Source organism: Aspergillus glaucus (assembly GCF_001890805.1).
Source record: "Aspergillus glaucus CBS 516.65 unplaced genomic scaffold ASPGLscaffold_13, whole genome shotgun sequence".
In the NCBI taxonomy this organism is placed as follows: domain Eukaryota; kingdom Fungi; phylum Ascomycota; class Eurotiomycetes; order Eurotiales; family Aspergillaceae; genus Aspergillus; species Aspergillus glaucus.
The window spans coordinates 240,888-256,704 of NW_019170465.1; the positions used below are offsets into that span (position 1 = coordinate 240,888).

Here is a 15,817-nt window from a genome sequence, read left to right on the forward strand (position 1 = left end):
AGGAAGCAAGTGCAGTGCCAACGGTCTCAGACTCCTACCTTTACTCCGGAGTGCTTGTTCTGTGGATCTCGGGTTCGGATGGTGGGGCCGGTTTAAGTTTTGGGCTCAGATCACATGTTCTCCATACGGTGCTTTTACAAGTAACGAACAAGTTTGTACGGAGTACCCCTGGTAGAGTGCGGTCGATGGGGAATCGGAGGATTAATGCAGTTTGCCGGTGGAATATGTACCGAGTATGCACCCAGAGTACGGAGCACTTGACGCAATCTGTACAGTACTCCTTACTAGTAGCAGCGTAAAGCAAACTGACAGGATGGAGCACTAGTCCTATCTCGATAGGGTTGATCCGCCCAGGGGCAGGGCATTCGGCCCCGTCTCCGAAATGCCAGTGACCCTGCATCGATCACAATACCCGGACGCTATGGTGTAAGCGGCGCAGTCTTTGCTTGTTGATTACGACGATAGGCGATAGTTATTCAACGGCTTCTACAGAGTAGGTATGCCGTACTTTCAACTGGTCTTGCTGGAGGACAGTAGTCCGCGTGCCTACAGGACACAGTACTCCGTACTATTATGACACTCTACGGAGGATAACACGCAACGGAACTCTCCGGAGTTTTCCAGTTTGCTTCAAAGTTTGCTTGACTTGACTGGCCTGTGGCTGGATGGGTATTTCTGGTCTTTATCTCCGCCCCACCATACCGGCCGTGCATCGGGCACAGCGAAGTGGAGTTCAACCAACCAACGGGCGATTGTGGTGAATCAACTCACTGAAACTAGTACAGAGTGCTGCGACTCGATAGGATGGTTCTGTAGCAAACATGCTGAAGATTTGCCATTTCGGGAAATGAAAAAGGAGGGTTACACAGCTGACAGGGATTAAATAATATTTGTCTTTGTGCAGTCAGGTAAGATTGTTCCGTATACAATACAATACGTATTGACACACCCGTTAGTGGTTTCAAGTTTATTTAGATGAGGAGAAAAAAGCCTTCCCCGCATTGATTGGCCCAGACCACAATAGCCATCTCTCATTGGACAGAGCTAGACTTGGCACTGGTGCAGCTGAGCCGAGCTGACCATGGCAAACATCCGAGTACTGTATGGTATTGTAATATCGCCCGGACCAAGGTTGGCAAAGGACAGCGCCGATCCCCGGATACCGCACAGGCAGTGGAGCTGTCAGAGTACATCGAAGTACTCGGAGTATGTACAGGTACGCTGGACAGTATGGAGTCCACTAGGCGCGACAAAGTACCTGGACATACACTAGAAAAGTATCTCTCCTCTGTCAAGATATCAGCAATTCAAGTATGGTAGCCAATCTTATGCATTCCTGCCCTCCGCTAAAGAGATTACAATCTTCATGGTTTCCTTCCAGTCAACCCTTGGACCAGAAGCTGTCTCTTTGTCCTCGATGGCACTCTCTCTCCCTCTCTCCACCCTTCGGTAAACGGCCCGGACAGTGGGAGAAAAAAAAAAAAAGAAAAAAAAAGAAAAAAGAAAAAGGTCTTGTATATTCGACCAGTCTGATTGCCCCATCTCTTCCACGCACTTGTTGTTATGCACATCATACTGTGTTCTGTTCCCCCGGCTTCTCTCTTTTCTGTCTTCTTAATTCAACAAAATAAAATAAAATAATAAAAAATCTCCTGTCACAATTTTGCGATTTTCTGCATCCATCCTGGTCGAGATTACACCACTTGCCGCTAGTTGCAAGCTCAATCTCTTTATTCTCCCTCTCCACTAACTGTTCAATTGCTATCGATTCTTTCTCTCGCTTTCTCGGTGCCTTTTTTTCTTTCTTTCTTTCTTTCTTTCTTTCTTTCTTTCTTTCTCTTTCTCTCTTCTTTCCATTCTCTTTCTTCTGTTCTTCTTACCCTCGTTCCGTTTCTCTTTCTTCTCTTTTAATTCTCCTTTCCAGGATCCTCCCTGGTCTCATCCTTTCCACTCGTTCACATCCCAGAATGAGTGCAGCCGATTCCTAAATATCAAACATCCTGGACCCTCCAACAGCACTCGCAGCCGTTTTTTTCTCCGATTCCTAGTCCCTGGCGTTGGAGCTAAGCTTCTCTGACTTTCTAACCATATTTAATACTCAACGGTCAGTCATGACTAGCATGGTCCAGGCTGACCTCGGGCCTTCTTCCTCGGTGGTGAAATACAAGGACGACCCCATTGAAAACCCTGTAAGTCTCTTTTTGTTCTTTCTTTCATTCTTGGTCCCGTCTCAGCATCCGAATATCCCAGTCTCGTACCCCAGTCGACGGGGATACGGACAGGGTGTTTATTATTATGTTACCTTTGTCTCCCTGACTCGTGCTCGCTTTTTGTATGCATCAAACATGTATGGTCCCGAAGCAGATTTGATATCGATTATTCCCTCGTGTAGGCGGGAGTCCGCGTTTACTGTTCATAGCACATTGCTTTCACCATTCTATCATAATGGGAAGAAGACATTAACGAATGGCAGCTTCGATCCGGACATCCTCAACTCCACCACCCTCGTTCAGCCCTTCTCCAGCATCAAACCCACCGTCCAAGCTCCCCTCATCAACCGCCTACTACTATCCCTCCTACTACCTACGCCTCGCATTCGTTGTCCAACGGTATTCCCCATTCGCCCTACGGACCGCCTCCCCAGGAATCCTCGTACTACGCGTCGCATCCCGCTTACACCGCGGCTAGCGCCTCCAGCCAGTATTCTTCTAGTGGTTAGTGGGCTATCTTTTCTTTGTTGGTCACGGTTATTCCCCCAAGCACCTCGGTGTGATTGAGAACTCCTTCGTTGGTCAGTCGAGCTGACAATCCCAGGACCTCCGGAGATTATGGCAGCCACCACGCAGATGCAGAGGCCCTATCCTCCCATCTACCATACACCACAATCAAGCTCGCCAGCATCGGTAGCCTCTCAACCACACGATCAACGAACTATCTACGCCCAGTCGCCCCAGATGGCTCACCAAGTATACGGATACCAGCCTTATCCGGCGTTGAACACAGTTCAACCGTCACCGTACACGGCGCATCCATCGCCTCAGTCCCATTCTCTCACAACCCAGCCGTTGATGATGCCACCCCATCAGGCACCCTCCACGCAGATGCCTCATCCGCCATCGACGGCCGCTCCCATCAGCCCGACTACGGCTGCACCGCAGCAGCAGCATACGCCGCCGCAGAGGTCCGTCTTGAATGCTTCTCATCCGGTGACCACAGCACCAACTGTTACCACCACCGTGAGTGCCCCGGCTTCAGTGTCTCATACGAGCCCTACCATGGGGACCAGCTCCAGCGCCGCACCCGGTCCTATTCCGGCAACCACGCCGCTAGTTGTACGGCAAGATTCCACCGGGGTGCAATGGATTGCATTTGAGTATTCTCGCGATCGCGTCAAGATGGAATACACCATCCGATGCGATGTAGAATCTGTCAACGTGGACAGCCTCAGCGCAGGGTTCAAGTCGGAGAACTGCGTCTATCCACGGGCGTGCTGCAGCAAGGACCAATACCAGGGCAATCGGTTGGTCTACGAAACCGAGTGCAATGCTGTGGGGTGGGCTTTGGCCCAGCTTAACCCGAGCTTACGAGGTAAACGCGGCCTTATCCAACGCGCCGTCGACAGTTGGCGAAATAGCAATCAAGACCCGCGACTGCGCAGCCGGCGAGTGCGAAGGCAGGCCAAGATTACACGACGGCAGACTGTTGCTCCTCAGGCACCTATCCACATGGCTGCCGGAACTCCTCTCACTCCCAACTTGCCTAGCGTAGGCATGTCGCCGCCTAGCGCCGCACGACCGGGGTATGGTGGTGGGTTGGCCATGGGCCCTCCACAGTTGCACCATCATCACCATGCTCGACCTGATGGTAGTCCAATCCACGAGGAAGTCAGCGGTATGTTCCATCGCATATAATATTGCTGCCCCTCCCTTTGTACGGGGAGTGACCTTATAATTCTCCTGTAAACTTTTTTTTTTTTTTTTTTTTTTTTTTTTTCTCTCTATGTTTTTGTATAATGCCTTGCCCTTGCCCCGATGGGGTTGTGGATTTGCCTTGTCTTTTGCACCGTTGGAAGATGTACTTGATGTATTTTTATGCGGTTTGTGGATGGCCTTCGTTCTTTTTTCTCCTTCGTTGTGTTGATATTGACTTCATACCCTTTTGTGTGTTGGGAATTCCCCATGTTTGCGATCCTTTGCTGTTCTGGCGTCGAAAACCGTTCCTTCTCGTTGTCTTACAGCGTAGGCTAATTGTTATATATCATCCTTTCTATACATAATAGGCACCTCTGAGTTTCCGAACGCTTCTCATCGTCCATCTGTCACCGAAGGCCCCCGGCCAACTACAGCAGCAACAGAACTCCGACCAGCGCAGGTCTTCCACGGCTACCCAACTTACCCATCACCTGCCTCCAGCGCCCGAGCAGGTCCCTCAATGCCTCCCCTCCTACGAGAAAGCGGACTTAGCACCATGGGCCGACCCCCGACCGTCGCAACTAGCACTGCCGCACCAGCAGCCCGACCAGACGAAGTTGACGAGGACGAGGAGTACCAACCAAGCAAGGACGAGCTCTTCGGGACCCAGCCCGCCGGCAAACCGCGCAAGTTTATACTCGTTCCCGATCCCCACCGTGGAGAAAGTCGAGTGCGCGTTAAGGTCAACCTCGACCAGGCCAAAATGGACGAGTTGCCCGACTCGTACCGGATGACGCACTCGGTTTACCCGCGGTCATACTTCCCCGTGCATTTGAAGAACCCGCCTGGTCTAACTGTTCCGGGGAAGAGGTACTTCAGAGATGATGCGGCAGAGGCAGAGGCGGATGATGAGGCCGCGACTGTCGGACGGGTCACGGTGCCTGCGCCATCGCTGGGTGGAGAGAATGATGCGATTGTGCCGCGGATGTCGAAGCGACGGCACCGGAAGGATGCGATATTGAATGATTTGGGATACCGGATGACATGGTGCCAGAGTCGGACTTTTGTGGGACGAATGGTATTTCTGCAGAAATCATGTGCGTTCCTAGGCCCCTCGCATACTTCCCTTTGTTCCTGACAGGTGACTGACATGTGGCAGTGGATATGTACCGCAACAAAACGCGAAGCGCCATGCTAGGCGCAGGCCAGGATCCGGCGTCGATTCCCGAGCATCTCGAGACGCGGACTGGTAAACGACGTTTCCTCGAGCGAAGGAAGCGGAAGACGACTCCCGCTTCGAGAATGAATGCATCCCGACGCAGTGCGGAAGAGGTCGAGGCTTAACCTGCATTTGCATTTGCCTCTGCACTTGGAATGACCTGATTTGACTGATGATATGATATGTTACGTACGCACGACCATTATGCTTGATGAATGACGGATCTACGATGTCTAAAAATTGTCTTAAAAAAAGCATGGGACGTGCGAGATTAGTATGGGAGGCGTCGTTCTTGATTTTATTTTAATTTTATTTTAATTTTTTTTTTATGCTTATGTTCTTATGACTAGTATGATGATGACAATGAGCTTGATGGATAATGATAATGCCATTTTCGTTCTTTTTCTCTACTTGCACTCCACTACTACTGTTACTATGTACTTGGACCCTGTAGGGTCTTGTCCAGGTGTACAGACTAAAAATAGCCGCCCCACCGATTTGCAGGGTCTGCGTAGGCTTCCCGAAAAGGAAAGACGAGGTTTTACTGTGGAATACAGCACAGTACTGCTTTGTACAGAGTATGGGAGATAGTACTCGTAGCATTGGAATATCGAGATTGCTAGAGACAAGAATTAACAAGTCAGACACCATTGAGCTTAACTCGCAGTAATATATATACTAATAGAGTGTGTCTGAAGTAGGAACAAGATAAGCAATAATAATGTATGCACGCTGTTGTCGGGGCCACCAGCCGTCATTCCACATCGAGACAGCCAAACACACCGACCGCATGCGGAGATCTTTTATTCTTTGGTCTTTTTGTCTTTCGCTGGTTTGATTTTTCTCTTTCTCTTTTCTCTTTTCACTTTACTTTATTCTTTATCTTTTTCTGTTTTTTGATTTTATTCAATTCTTTGTTTGTGCTGCTTTTTCGCTATTCTTTCTGTATTGGATTGGTCGCATACAACTACATTGGTCTATATACATATACTCACGGCTGGAGTATACCCTATTATCACTCTGCCGTACTTCTATTTTTTTTTTTTTTTTTTTCATTGTTTCTGAAACCGACTCGACCCTCAATCGGTTGAAAGGCAAAACACTTAAAAATATCTGTCTCCGGCGCGGCTGGCACACTGGAACCGTGGTTCAGTTTCGATTCAGGGCCCATCCGGTTTCGAAAACCGTCTCAACCACCCTCTTTTTTTATCATTAACCTTTCCTCTCTCCTCTCCTAACGCACCTATATACACACCCAGTTTTATATTCTTCCATCACAACCATGCCCCGAACATTCAGCTTCAACAACGGCGACGACCGCGAAGGCCCCGGCTCCCCCATCTCCCCAGTCGGAACACCACCACCAAGCTACCAAGAAGACCCGCGAACACAAAACACAGCCGCAACGCCCGGAATGGATAACATGGGCCCATCATCTATAGGTGGCGGGATAGGCGGGATTGCGATTGGCGTTGCCAACGGCCATGGTCACACCAACGACCTCGACGACGGCTACGTCGGCCCCCCGGAACGAGGATACAACACGCCCGGCGCTGATAATCCGTACATCCCTTCGCCGCCGTTCGTACCCTTGCCGGAAGCTGGGATGAGTTCGGATTCGCTTCGACCTAGGGACTCGTATGGCCAGACGGGGCAGGCGACGCCGGGGCAATCATCGTCGCAGAATTTATTATCTGCGCAGTCGACGCAGCCACAACAGGCGGCGCGGCAGCCGCGGCCGCTTTGGGGCGGGACTGCTGCTGGGGGGATTATGAGTGATGGGCCGTATCAGAGGAATTCGGCGTATAGTGGGGGTGATTATCCGTTTGTGAATCCGGATGAGATCATCGATGATGGGGATGATGGGATTGTGCCGCCGCGGGGGAATCGGGGGATGGGCGGGGGTGCTGCGGCTGGTGCGGCTGGGGGTGCGGCCGCGGGCGGTTTGTTTGGGGGGTTGTTTAAGAGTAAGAAGGCTGCTGCCGAGACTACGCAGTATGGGCCTGTTCCTGGTGCTGCGGGTGGTGCGGGTGCTGGTGCTGGAGCAGCAGCGCTGGAAGCAGGGGAGCAAAAACATTGGTCGGCGGGGAGTAAGAGGAGAGGCTGGCTTGTTGGGCTGTTGCTGGGGTTCATCGTGGTCGGTGCGATTGTGGGTGGTGCTGTGGGAGGAATCCTGGGGCATCGGGGGAACACAACGCGAGAGAAAGGCTCGGCTCATTCGGCGCAGGACGATTCAAAACAGAACGGTGACCTTGACAAGGATTCTTCCGAGATCAAGAAGCTCATGAACAACAAAGACCTGCATAAGGTCTTCCCGGGCGTGGACTATACACCCTGGGGAGTGCAGTATCCGTTGTGCTTGAAGTACCCGCCATCGCAGAACAACGTCACCCGCGACATGGCCGTGCTGTCACAGCTCACCAACACTGTTCGTTTATATGGTACCGACTGCAACCAGACCGAAATGGTCCTGCACGCCATCGACCGCTTGGAGCTCAAAGACATGCGCCTCTGGTTAGGCGTTTGGATCGAATCCAACCAAACCACCACAGACCGCCAAATAAAACAACTCTATAAGATCCTCGATGACACCAAAGATGCCTCCATCTTCAAAGGCGCCATCGTCGGGAACGAAGCCCTCTTCCGCGCGGGTTCCACGAAATCCAAAGCCCAGAAGAACCTAATCGGCTACATGAACGACGTCCGCGACGAGATCAAGAAACGCGACCTTGACCTCCCCGTCGCAACCTCCGACTTGGGAGATAACTGGAACGAGGACCTCGCCAAGGAAGCAGATTTGGTCATGTCGAACGTGCATCCGTTTTTCGCGGGTGTTACTGTCGAGGAAGCTGCAAGCTGGACATACACGTTCTGGACGGGACATGATGCGTCCTTGACCAAGGGGACGGATAAGAAGCAGGTTATCTCAGAAGTTGGATGGCCTAGTGGTGGAGGAAATGATTGTGGGGATGGGAATAAGTGTAAGAGTGACAGTGATGGATCGGTTGCGACTGTCGACAACATGAACAAGTTCATGGAGGACTGGGTTTGTCAAGCGTTGGAGAATGGAACGGATTATTTCTGGTATGTCCCTTTCCCCTTTTCTCACCATGCGCTGGACGATATACTAACGAGACCAGGTTCGAGGCATTCGACGAACCATGGAAAGTCCAATTCAACACCAAAGACGAAAATTGGGAGGATAAATGGGGGCTAATGGATTCAGATCGCAAGCTGAAACCCGGGCTCAAGATTCCGGATTGTGGAGGGAAGACGCCCTCATAAACACAATTTCTTGCGTAACGATATTATGATGATTGTTTATGATGTACATACGATATATACAGACCTTGCAATGCAGATATAGTATAGTATGGCCTGCTATAAGTAAACTCTCATTCCCCAGAATGCTTTTTCGTCGCCCTCAAACACGGGTACTTTCTTTCCAACCTTTTCATTTAGAAATGCTTTCACGGTGTCGCTATCACTCATTTCTTCCAATGGACCACCGAACAGGGCCCTGGGTTTCTTCTCGAGGATCTCTTCGAGATGTCCTTTCTCCGCACCAGGACAAAAAAGGAATGACTGTTCAGATATCTTCTCAAAACCGGCCGGATGTTCGAGAACTGTCAACCCCAGGGATCCGAAGAGTGCTTTGTCGAGGGTGTTGAAGACGGGGTCTTGGGTGTATACCCGCACATTGTCTGTACTTGTTAGATGGTTCTTATTGGTGGGGTATAAGTCGGGGAAGGAAGACGAACGAAACAACTCTTTAGTGCTAACGAGAGCCGCTAATTGAACGAGACTGACTTGTCGTCTGTCTACCCAGCCGCCGCGCAGGAAGCCGCTGGGACTGCCAAGACCGATGCAGGTTATATTGTCTATCTGCGCTGTTACTGTTCCTGCATTTGCAGAATCTATATCCGTATCTGTATCTGTATCTGCAGATGTAGACGTGGATGTAGATGTAGATGTAAGAGAAGAAATAACCCCCCTCACAACACCCCAACTCTCCGACCCCGTCCAGCGTTCATAATGCCGATTAAACTGTTGCCGGAGATCATCTAGCGTCAGATTTGAGGGTGCTTCTGCTGGCTTAAGTTGTTCCTTTTCAGTTTCTGTGGCCTTTTCTTGGCCTGTGTTTCTGTAGGTGCGCCGTGCGCGGGTGGTGGTGGTGACGTGCGACCAGCCGGAGTCGTCGGTTATGGTTGTGCGTTTGTTTTGGGAGGGTTTTTGGTTTTTCTTTGGGCGGGTTGTATGGGGCATTTTATTTGTTTGATGCTTAAGATTTGGTGTTCAGTACTCTGTAGATGTGGTAATGTGGTTGTTGGTGGGGATTGATTTTTCTATCGACTACGGAATACAAATACAACTAACTACCCTCGAAACTCGTTGCAGTAAGCTTCAACTACGAATGGAGTACAAATCAAAATAGAATACGGAGGACAGAAAATCAGTCACTAAAAGTACTCTGTACCCATACCCATACAGCAGTGTGCAGTAGTAGTACAGTCCCTCTTCAAAGCAAGCGCTGAACCCGGCGCTTCGACAGCAAATCACAACCGCCGAAAGTGTGACATCTCCTGCAGCACATGGACCTTCTGCCCAGTGGTCGTTCACAACGATGCGCCCTCCATCACATCTCCTCACTGCAGTCCAGTTCTTTTAAACGTGCTCGGATCATTCAAAATGTCGCTCTCCCCGTGTGAGACTCGTTGGTCTTCAACGTTGATACCAACACCTTGAACCATCACCATGGAATTCCGGCTTGTGCTTGCCTTTGCTCTTTTCTTCTTTGGTCTTGTCGACGCGCATACTGTGATTGTTTACCCTGGTTATCGAGGGAATAACCTCTTAACCAACGGAACCATCGAGGAGGCAAATGGTCTCGGTGTCGCATCGCAGAATGACTCTTTGATCTACCCATACGGCATGGAATGGATTTATCCATGTACGTCCTACACTCACCACATATCTACATGTCTTCTTCTTCTAACCCTTGACAGGCGGCGGCATGCCCACCTCGACCAACCGCACAAAATGGCCCATCCGCGGCGGCGCCATCTCCTTCCAGCCAGGCTGGTTTCCCGGCCATTCCTCGGGCTTCATCTACATGAACATGGGCTTCGGCACCGTCCCAGCTAACATGAGCAACGCCATGATCAAGCCGTTTGCCTTTGAGGGACCCAGTAACCTGCCGTACCCGGGGACGGTCTGTTTGCCGCAGGTGCCGTTGCCGGCGGGACATACGGTGAATGTTGGAGATAATGCGACGATTCAGGTGGTGTTGGCGGCGCAGCATGGGGCTGCTTTGTATAATGTATGTCCCTTTGAAATGACTTGATGTTGAGGCGTGGTAGGTGCTGACGAAATAGTGTGTGGATATTACATTCGCAGAGCCGGAAGACGTCGCGGAGGTGACGCGGGATAATTGCTTTAATTCGAGCGATATCACGTTCCAGGATATCTATCGGACGGCGCCGTTGAATCAGTCTGGGTCGGGGGCAGGGCAGGTTGTAAGGGCGCGATGGGTGGAATTGGTGCCGTTGGTGGTGGCGATGGTGGTTGGGTTGTGGTGATCTTATACCTGATTTTATTTGTTTTGTTTACTAGTTCATACCCCGATTGATGTTTTTTTATTTGTTTATTTTTTTTTTTTTTTAATGAAGCCTGTTTGGCGTAATGGATAATAAATTGGTTGGTGGTGGTTGGTTGGATGATCTGCATACCATTTTGGGAAATATTGAAGCTATTCATACCACCGGAATTGACTTTGAACCCCTTAGCAAAGTATATGATGAAAGAGTTAGACAGTGTAGAGTACCAGTACCAGTGTACCCCCAGAGTAACACAACACTAAGGATTCGACGATGATGATACCAAGACTCGAGGCAGGCTCAACGGTAGTGTTGCTCAATGACTAGGAAGGCTTGTTGGTATAGACACAGGTTGAAGAGATGAACATCAGACATGCATGATGATGTCTTAGGTCTGCATTTCTTTCTAGCATCTGCAGTAATAAGATGCCCCTGTATAAAACCAGTATCTAGCCGGAACCTATCTTTTGTGGTCATTATATCACACTCCAGTCATGACGCAAGTTCCAACTCAAACTCTTTTTTTTTCCTTTTTCCCTTCTTTTTTCCTCATTTCTTTTCTCTCTCCTCCTTTTCCTCTTTTTTCTTCATCTCATCTTCTGCTTGTCTATTCTTATTTTACGCTAATAATTAATTAATTCCTCCCTTTGCTTCTCCGTTCATTTGCTTGATCTCCCTTCCTCTCTCTTGCTCGATTGCATCCTCCCTGGGCGACCGTCTCTGTACTCGGCGAGTCGGCGCCCACGTTCTCTCCTATTTTTCCCTATTTTTCCCTATTTTTCTTCCCTCGTTGTATAGAGTCATTCTTATTATTACACGTCTATTCTAATTATAATTTTTATTATATTTTATTCATTTTTTTTTTACCCGCCAATTTATCGACGACGTTCAGCCGCATTCTTCTGCAGCATCCCACTTGCTCGAGGCAGCAGGTTCCGAGGCCTGACCAGCCATGTTCCGTCGCAGGAGGAGCTCTTCGCAACATCAGGTACCATTCACATCCTCTATTATTTAATATCCTATACTGATTCAACAGCCCCTCGCAAGTCCATCGCAAACCGCTCATTCCGCCGCCTCCCATGCCTTTCTCCAATCGCAACCCTCCTCCAGTAGTCTCTCGTCCGCCGCAGCCGCCGCCGCTCTACGAAGCCTCACGCCAACCCCTCAACCCGTCGAAAATGTCCAGACGAAACGCATCCAGCGCCGGGCATCCATCGCCTCCCAGCCCAACCTCCGCGCCGGTCAGACGCATACCCTCCGCCGTGCCAGCAGCTCCAGTTCCATGAGCAACCGTACGTTCCGTCGCGATCAGTCTCCCGGTCGTCTGTCTACCAGTCAGAGTCATTTGATAAACAGAGATGCGCCGCCGTTGCCGTCGCTGCCTCCGGGGTATACGTCGCCGAAGCCGTCGCCTTCCAGCCGGCGCTCAGTCAGCGTGTCGCCTACCATGCGGACCATGTCTCCTCCGAGGCGGACGAGCACCCGTGGTATGAGCGTTGGTCCGGCGGTTGCGCGGAGTCCAACGACGTCGAATGGTTTGGGCACGGTCCACGAGCTTGAGAGGTCCGGTAGCAGGAATTCGATCAACTTTTCTTATCCGATGGCCTCGCGTCCCACTTCGCCGTCTCCCCCTCCGAGTCCACAGTACCAGCGTCCAGTGCCTACATCCTTAGCGGAGCAGTTGTCACCGTCGGGAAGCCCGGTTTCGAAGACGGCCAATAAACCTAAGACGAAAGTTGCGGCGGACAAGAGGCAGTCGACCGGAGCGCAACTGTCAGTCGGAACGGCAGTCGCAGCGGCGCAAGCGGCCATTGTCCCTGGTGCAACTGGCACCCGGGAGCAAGCCCCTGCTCCGTCGCGGCCCATTATGGTCAAACGACCGTCGACTGTCCGGGAGGATTATCATGGCGAGGAACGTGCTGAGGCGGGGACAAGCAACATCGATCGTGCCTCTATCGGGGAGCAAAATCGCAGCCGAGGGCCAGTTACGCCAGAGCCTCAAATAATCAAATCACCTCCGACGCCTGAACGATTGAGCTCACCACCGCCTTTCAATCAGATAGGGTCTCCGGCGTCAAATCGTTCGGTTGAGCTGGAGCGGGAACCTGTTAAACAGTCGCGGGCACGGCAGCCGAGCGCCAGTCCAGGAAGGTCGGCTCGATTCTCTACTCAACTTTCAGTGGTTGGCACGGGCGAAATACGCAACCCGCCTCCAAGATCCGTCTCCCCCGTCAAATCTGCCATGAAATACTCGTCGCAAGGGTCTTTGTCTCCGGATCGAGTTAAGACCATCTTCCGACCGGCACCTCCGCCTAGCGAATTGTCGGATGGAACATCAGTAGGATCAGACGAAGGTTATCGGGTCCGACGGAAGCCGGCCAAGGTCAGTTTCGACGACGAAGCGGAAATCGTGGGTGTAGCAGCGAGCCCGCCTACCTCGCCTGAGGACATGTTCCCTCCAGAGTCCCCGCCTGGACGGTCCAAATCCAAGACCACGTTCTTTGGCTTGGGCAAGAAGAAACCTACCGTGCTGGACAATGCGGTCGGTAATGATGAGTTCGATGAGGTGCTGAAGCCCCGACCCGCACTCCCTTCGTTTGGTAGTATACGGGCCTCGAGGGATGTTGGTGGTGAGCTTCCTCAACCGACCCAGGATGAACCCAGTGACACTGAGTCCATCGCATCGTCGAATTCTAATATGATGGTGCCGGGGTGGTCTTTCTCAAACGATCATGCTCTCGGAGGAATCTTGACAAATGCCCAGCCGCCGGAGAATGCCATGAACCTCACGGAAAAAATCGAACACCCGCCATTGCCTGCCAAGACTTCCGAAAACGGAAATGTCGATGAGGTCAGCGAGTTTGTGCCAGAAATACGCCCTGCGTGGGTGGATGGAATGCAGACTGCAGAATTCGTGCCAAAGCCTAAACAACTGGTTTCTGTGCCTGCCACTTCTGTTCCTACTACTGTTGCTGCTGTTAATACAAGTCTGGCTCCTGCCATCACTGTTGAGCCATCGTCACCTGAGCTTGAAAAGGGACGGTCGAGTCTGGAAGGATACGATGTCCCCGGAGGGTTCCCTCGGACGTCGTTGGAGCTTATCAATCCGAAAACGGCGACGGGGGTGACGACTCCGGCAGCACCGACACCGCCGCCTGGCAAGAAGAAAGTCAAGAAAAAGTCTCACAACCGCTCAGGCTCCGAGTCATCCGTGGTCTTTGACGAGGCAGGAATACCGATTCCAAGCGGCAAGAGAACCGACGACGATTCTGACGAAAGTGTCTACAGTGATGCCGCAGAGGACATCGACGGAGACGGCTTTGGATCTATTAATGCCATAGTGGAAGGTCAAGCAGCTGAGGAAACAGAGCAGCCTATGACTGGGGTTTTGGGGAAAACGAAGCCAGCAGGGGCTGAACTGCCCAGTGTGCCGGAAGAACCGCAGCAGATGATCGGTCGTGCGGTTTCTCCTCCGCATGATCCCCTACCATGGGTTCCGGATTCCCCGGACACGGTCGACGAACCCCTTCCTTTCTCTTCGCCCTACCCGCCATTCCCGATCAAGCGCAAGACTACGGGTAAACCGAGACCTGTATCGGGGGTGGTTACAAGAACAAACACTACGGCCAACAAGGGCCAGCGGCCTGTGTCAGCGGTGGCTTTCGCTCCAGAGGCTATTACGAACGGTGTTCCTCGACCAAGGGCCATCCCAGAGCGGAAGAGGCCGGTGTCAACGGGCCCAACCCTCACCAACGGCAAGGGCCCTGTCCGTGAGTCTATCACTCAGAGACCGATGACAGGCGCCAGCGACTCGTCTGGCGGCTTTCAGCGACCAAGAGCTGGCTCGCCTACTGGGAAGTCGCATACCATGCGACGGACCTTGCGGGCTCATTCTCAAGAGCCACCAAGGGTGCAGTTTTCGCCAAGTCGTCAGGAATTGCCTGAAGAACGCCGGCCAATGTCGGTGGGGTCGATGACGAACAGGATGCCTACCACGCTACGCGGAACCGGGCCAAACAAGAGCGGAAAGACCTCGTTCTTTTCGACGGGCAAGTCGCCTAACAGGAAGAAGCTTTCGCGAGCTCCCGGGACGTTGTTCTCGTCGCCATCCCGGTTTGAGGACTCGGACGGTGATGATGATGAAGGTCCACATAGGACCTTCCGCAGTCGGTTTGCGGATTCGAGTGATGAGGATGAGCCCGGACAGAACACCATGCGCCCCGTACGAGGTATTCCTCGTCGCCATGGCATGCAAGATGGCGAGTCGACGGAACTTGAGGATAGCTCGGACGAAGAAAGACGACGTCCGGGCTCGTCTGCGACGGCGCCCGCACGGAACATCAGCAGCCCCGGACCAACCGACGCGACCGCCATGGCCGCAGTAGCGCGATCTCGCGGTGTGAGTCGCGATGAGTTGGAGGATTTTCTCCACCAGCCAAGTCGCAAGCCGGGGATCCTCAGTCGCCTAAGTCTCCGCAAAGGGCGGAACCCCGAACCCAAGCATCGCAAGGTGGTCTCGGAACCAGTAACTGAGAACCCAGCGGTCCAACACCATCGCGGAAGCAGCGTGACTACCACGGTAACGGCCAATGACAGCGACAGCCAGCCAACGGACATCAGAGGACAGCGGCGGGGATCTCGTCTCCTGGACGGATGGCCGCTACGGCACGACCGGAAGGGTGTTTCCGAGGCTGACGGCGATGCCGGGGCTGATGCAATTACGACTGCTAGTGGTGCGGTGGCATTTCCGGAGGAACCACCCCAGGTGAATGGTAACGAAAGCGGGAACAGAGATACTCCGGGGGCTGACCCGAGTGAAAGCGTGGGACCCGGGGAGCAGGTGGCTGGCGAGGGAAGCCATTTCAAGCGCCAGAACACGCTCGCACGGGATGTGGTGATCACAGGGTCGGGGCGTAAGAAGCGGTTCCCGAAGCTGCGTAAGGCGTTTGGGTTGCGCAATTGATTGATTTTTTTTTTTTGGGTATATTTCTCTTCTTATGCTTGATATTACGATCTTTTTCTTTTTCTTTTTCTTTTTTTTTTTTTTTTTTTTTTTTTTTTTTTTTTTTTTTTTTTTTTTTTTTTTTTTT

The 15,817-nt window shown here is 51.8% G+C and overlaps 5 protein-coding genes across 5 annotated transcripts; 4 read left to right on the plus strand and 1 right to left on the minus strand.

Annotated features, from left to right (window-relative positions):
* The first annotated feature begins 1,641 nt into the window (after positions 1 to 1,641).
* Positions 1,642 to 5,522, plus strand: ASPGLDRAFT_48373 (uncharacterized protein). The gene is made up of 5 exons (XM_022546888.1): positions 1,642 to 2,189; positions 2,474 to 2,714; positions 2,815 to 3,891; positions 4,280 to 5,008; positions 5,071 to 5,522. Exons 1-5 carry the CDS (start codon positions 2,112 to 2,114, stop codon positions 5,253 to 5,255), a joined length of 2,310 nt encoding a protein of 769 aa, XP_022399728.1. The 5' UTR covers positions 1,642 to 2,111; the 3' UTR covers positions 5,256 to 5,522.
* An 890-nt stretch (positions 5,523 to 6,412) lies between these two features.
* On the plus strand, positions 6,413 to 8,415 carry bgt3 (putative cell wall glucanase; the record flags this gene model as incomplete). Its single annotated transcript, XM_022544695.1, has 2 exons — positions 6,413 to 8,214; positions 8,271 to 8,415. The coding sequence occupies 2 exons, from the start codon at positions 6,413 to 6,415 to the stop codon at positions 8,413 to 8,415; spliced, it is 1,947 nt and encodes a 648-aa protein (XP_022399729.1).
* Positions 8,416 to 8,511: 96 nt separating this feature from the next.
* ASPGLDRAFT_36500 (SRR1 family protein) lies at positions 8,512 to 9,396 on the minus strand (the record flags this gene model as incomplete). The annotated part of the gene is made up of 2 exons (XM_022544696.1): positions 8,512 to 8,834; positions 8,892 to 9,396. The coding sequence occupies 2 exons, from the start codon at positions 9,394 to 9,396 to the stop codon at positions 8,512 to 8,514; spliced, it is 828 nt and encodes a 275-aa protein (XP_022399730.1).
* A 272-nt stretch (positions 9,397 to 9,668) lies between these two features.
* Positions 9,669 to 10,853, plus strand: ASPGLDRAFT_48377 (copper acquisition factor BIM1-like domain-containing protein). The gene is made up of 3 exons (XM_022546889.1): positions 9,669 to 10,081; positions 10,137 to 10,450; positions 10,506 to 10,853. Exons 1-3 carry the CDS (start codon positions 9,886 to 9,888, stop codon positions 10,707 to 10,709), a joined length of 714 nt encoding a protein of 237 aa, XP_022399731.1. The 5' UTR covers positions 9,669 to 9,885; the 3' UTR covers positions 10,710 to 10,853.
* A 411-nt stretch (positions 10,854 to 11,264) lies between these two features.
* ASPGLDRAFT_83050 (uncharacterized protein) lies at positions 11,265 to 15,690 on the plus strand (the record flags this gene model as incomplete). Its single annotated transcript, XM_022550200.1, has 2 exons — positions 11,265 to 11,715; positions 11,764 to 15,690. Exons 1-2 carry the CDS (start codon positions 11,680 to 11,682, stop codon positions 15,688 to 15,690), a joined length of 3,963 nt encoding a protein of 1,320 aa, XP_022399732.1. The 5' UTR covers positions 11,265 to 11,679.
* Between the last annotated feature and the right edge of the window lie 127 nt (positions 15,691 to 15,817).

Coding starts and splice junctions, on each gene's coding strand:
- ASPGLDRAFT_48373 (XM_022546888.1), top strand. CDS start 2,112: ATGACTAGCATGGTCCAGGCTGACCTCGGGCCTTCTTCCTCGGTGGTG. Junction 3,892..4,279: donor AATCCACGAGGAAGTCAGCG/GTATGTTCCATC, acceptor TATACATAATAG/GCACCTCTGAGTTTCCGAAC. Junction 5,009..5,070: donor GGTATTTCTGCAGAAATCAT/GTGCGTTCCTAG, acceptor GACATGTGGCAG/TGGATATGTACCGCAACAAA.
- ASPGLDRAFT_48377 (XM_022546889.1), top strand. CDS start 9,886: ATGGAATTCCGGCTTGTGCTTGCCTTTGCTCTTTTCTTCTTTGGTCTT. Junction 10,082..10,136: donor CATGGAATGGATTTATCCAT/GTACGTCCTACA, acceptor AACCCTTGACAG/GCGGCGGCATGCCCACCTCG. Junction 10,451..10,505: donor ATGGGGCTGCTTTGTATAAT/GTATGTCCCTTT, acceptor CTGACGAAATAG/TGTGTGGATATTACATTCGC.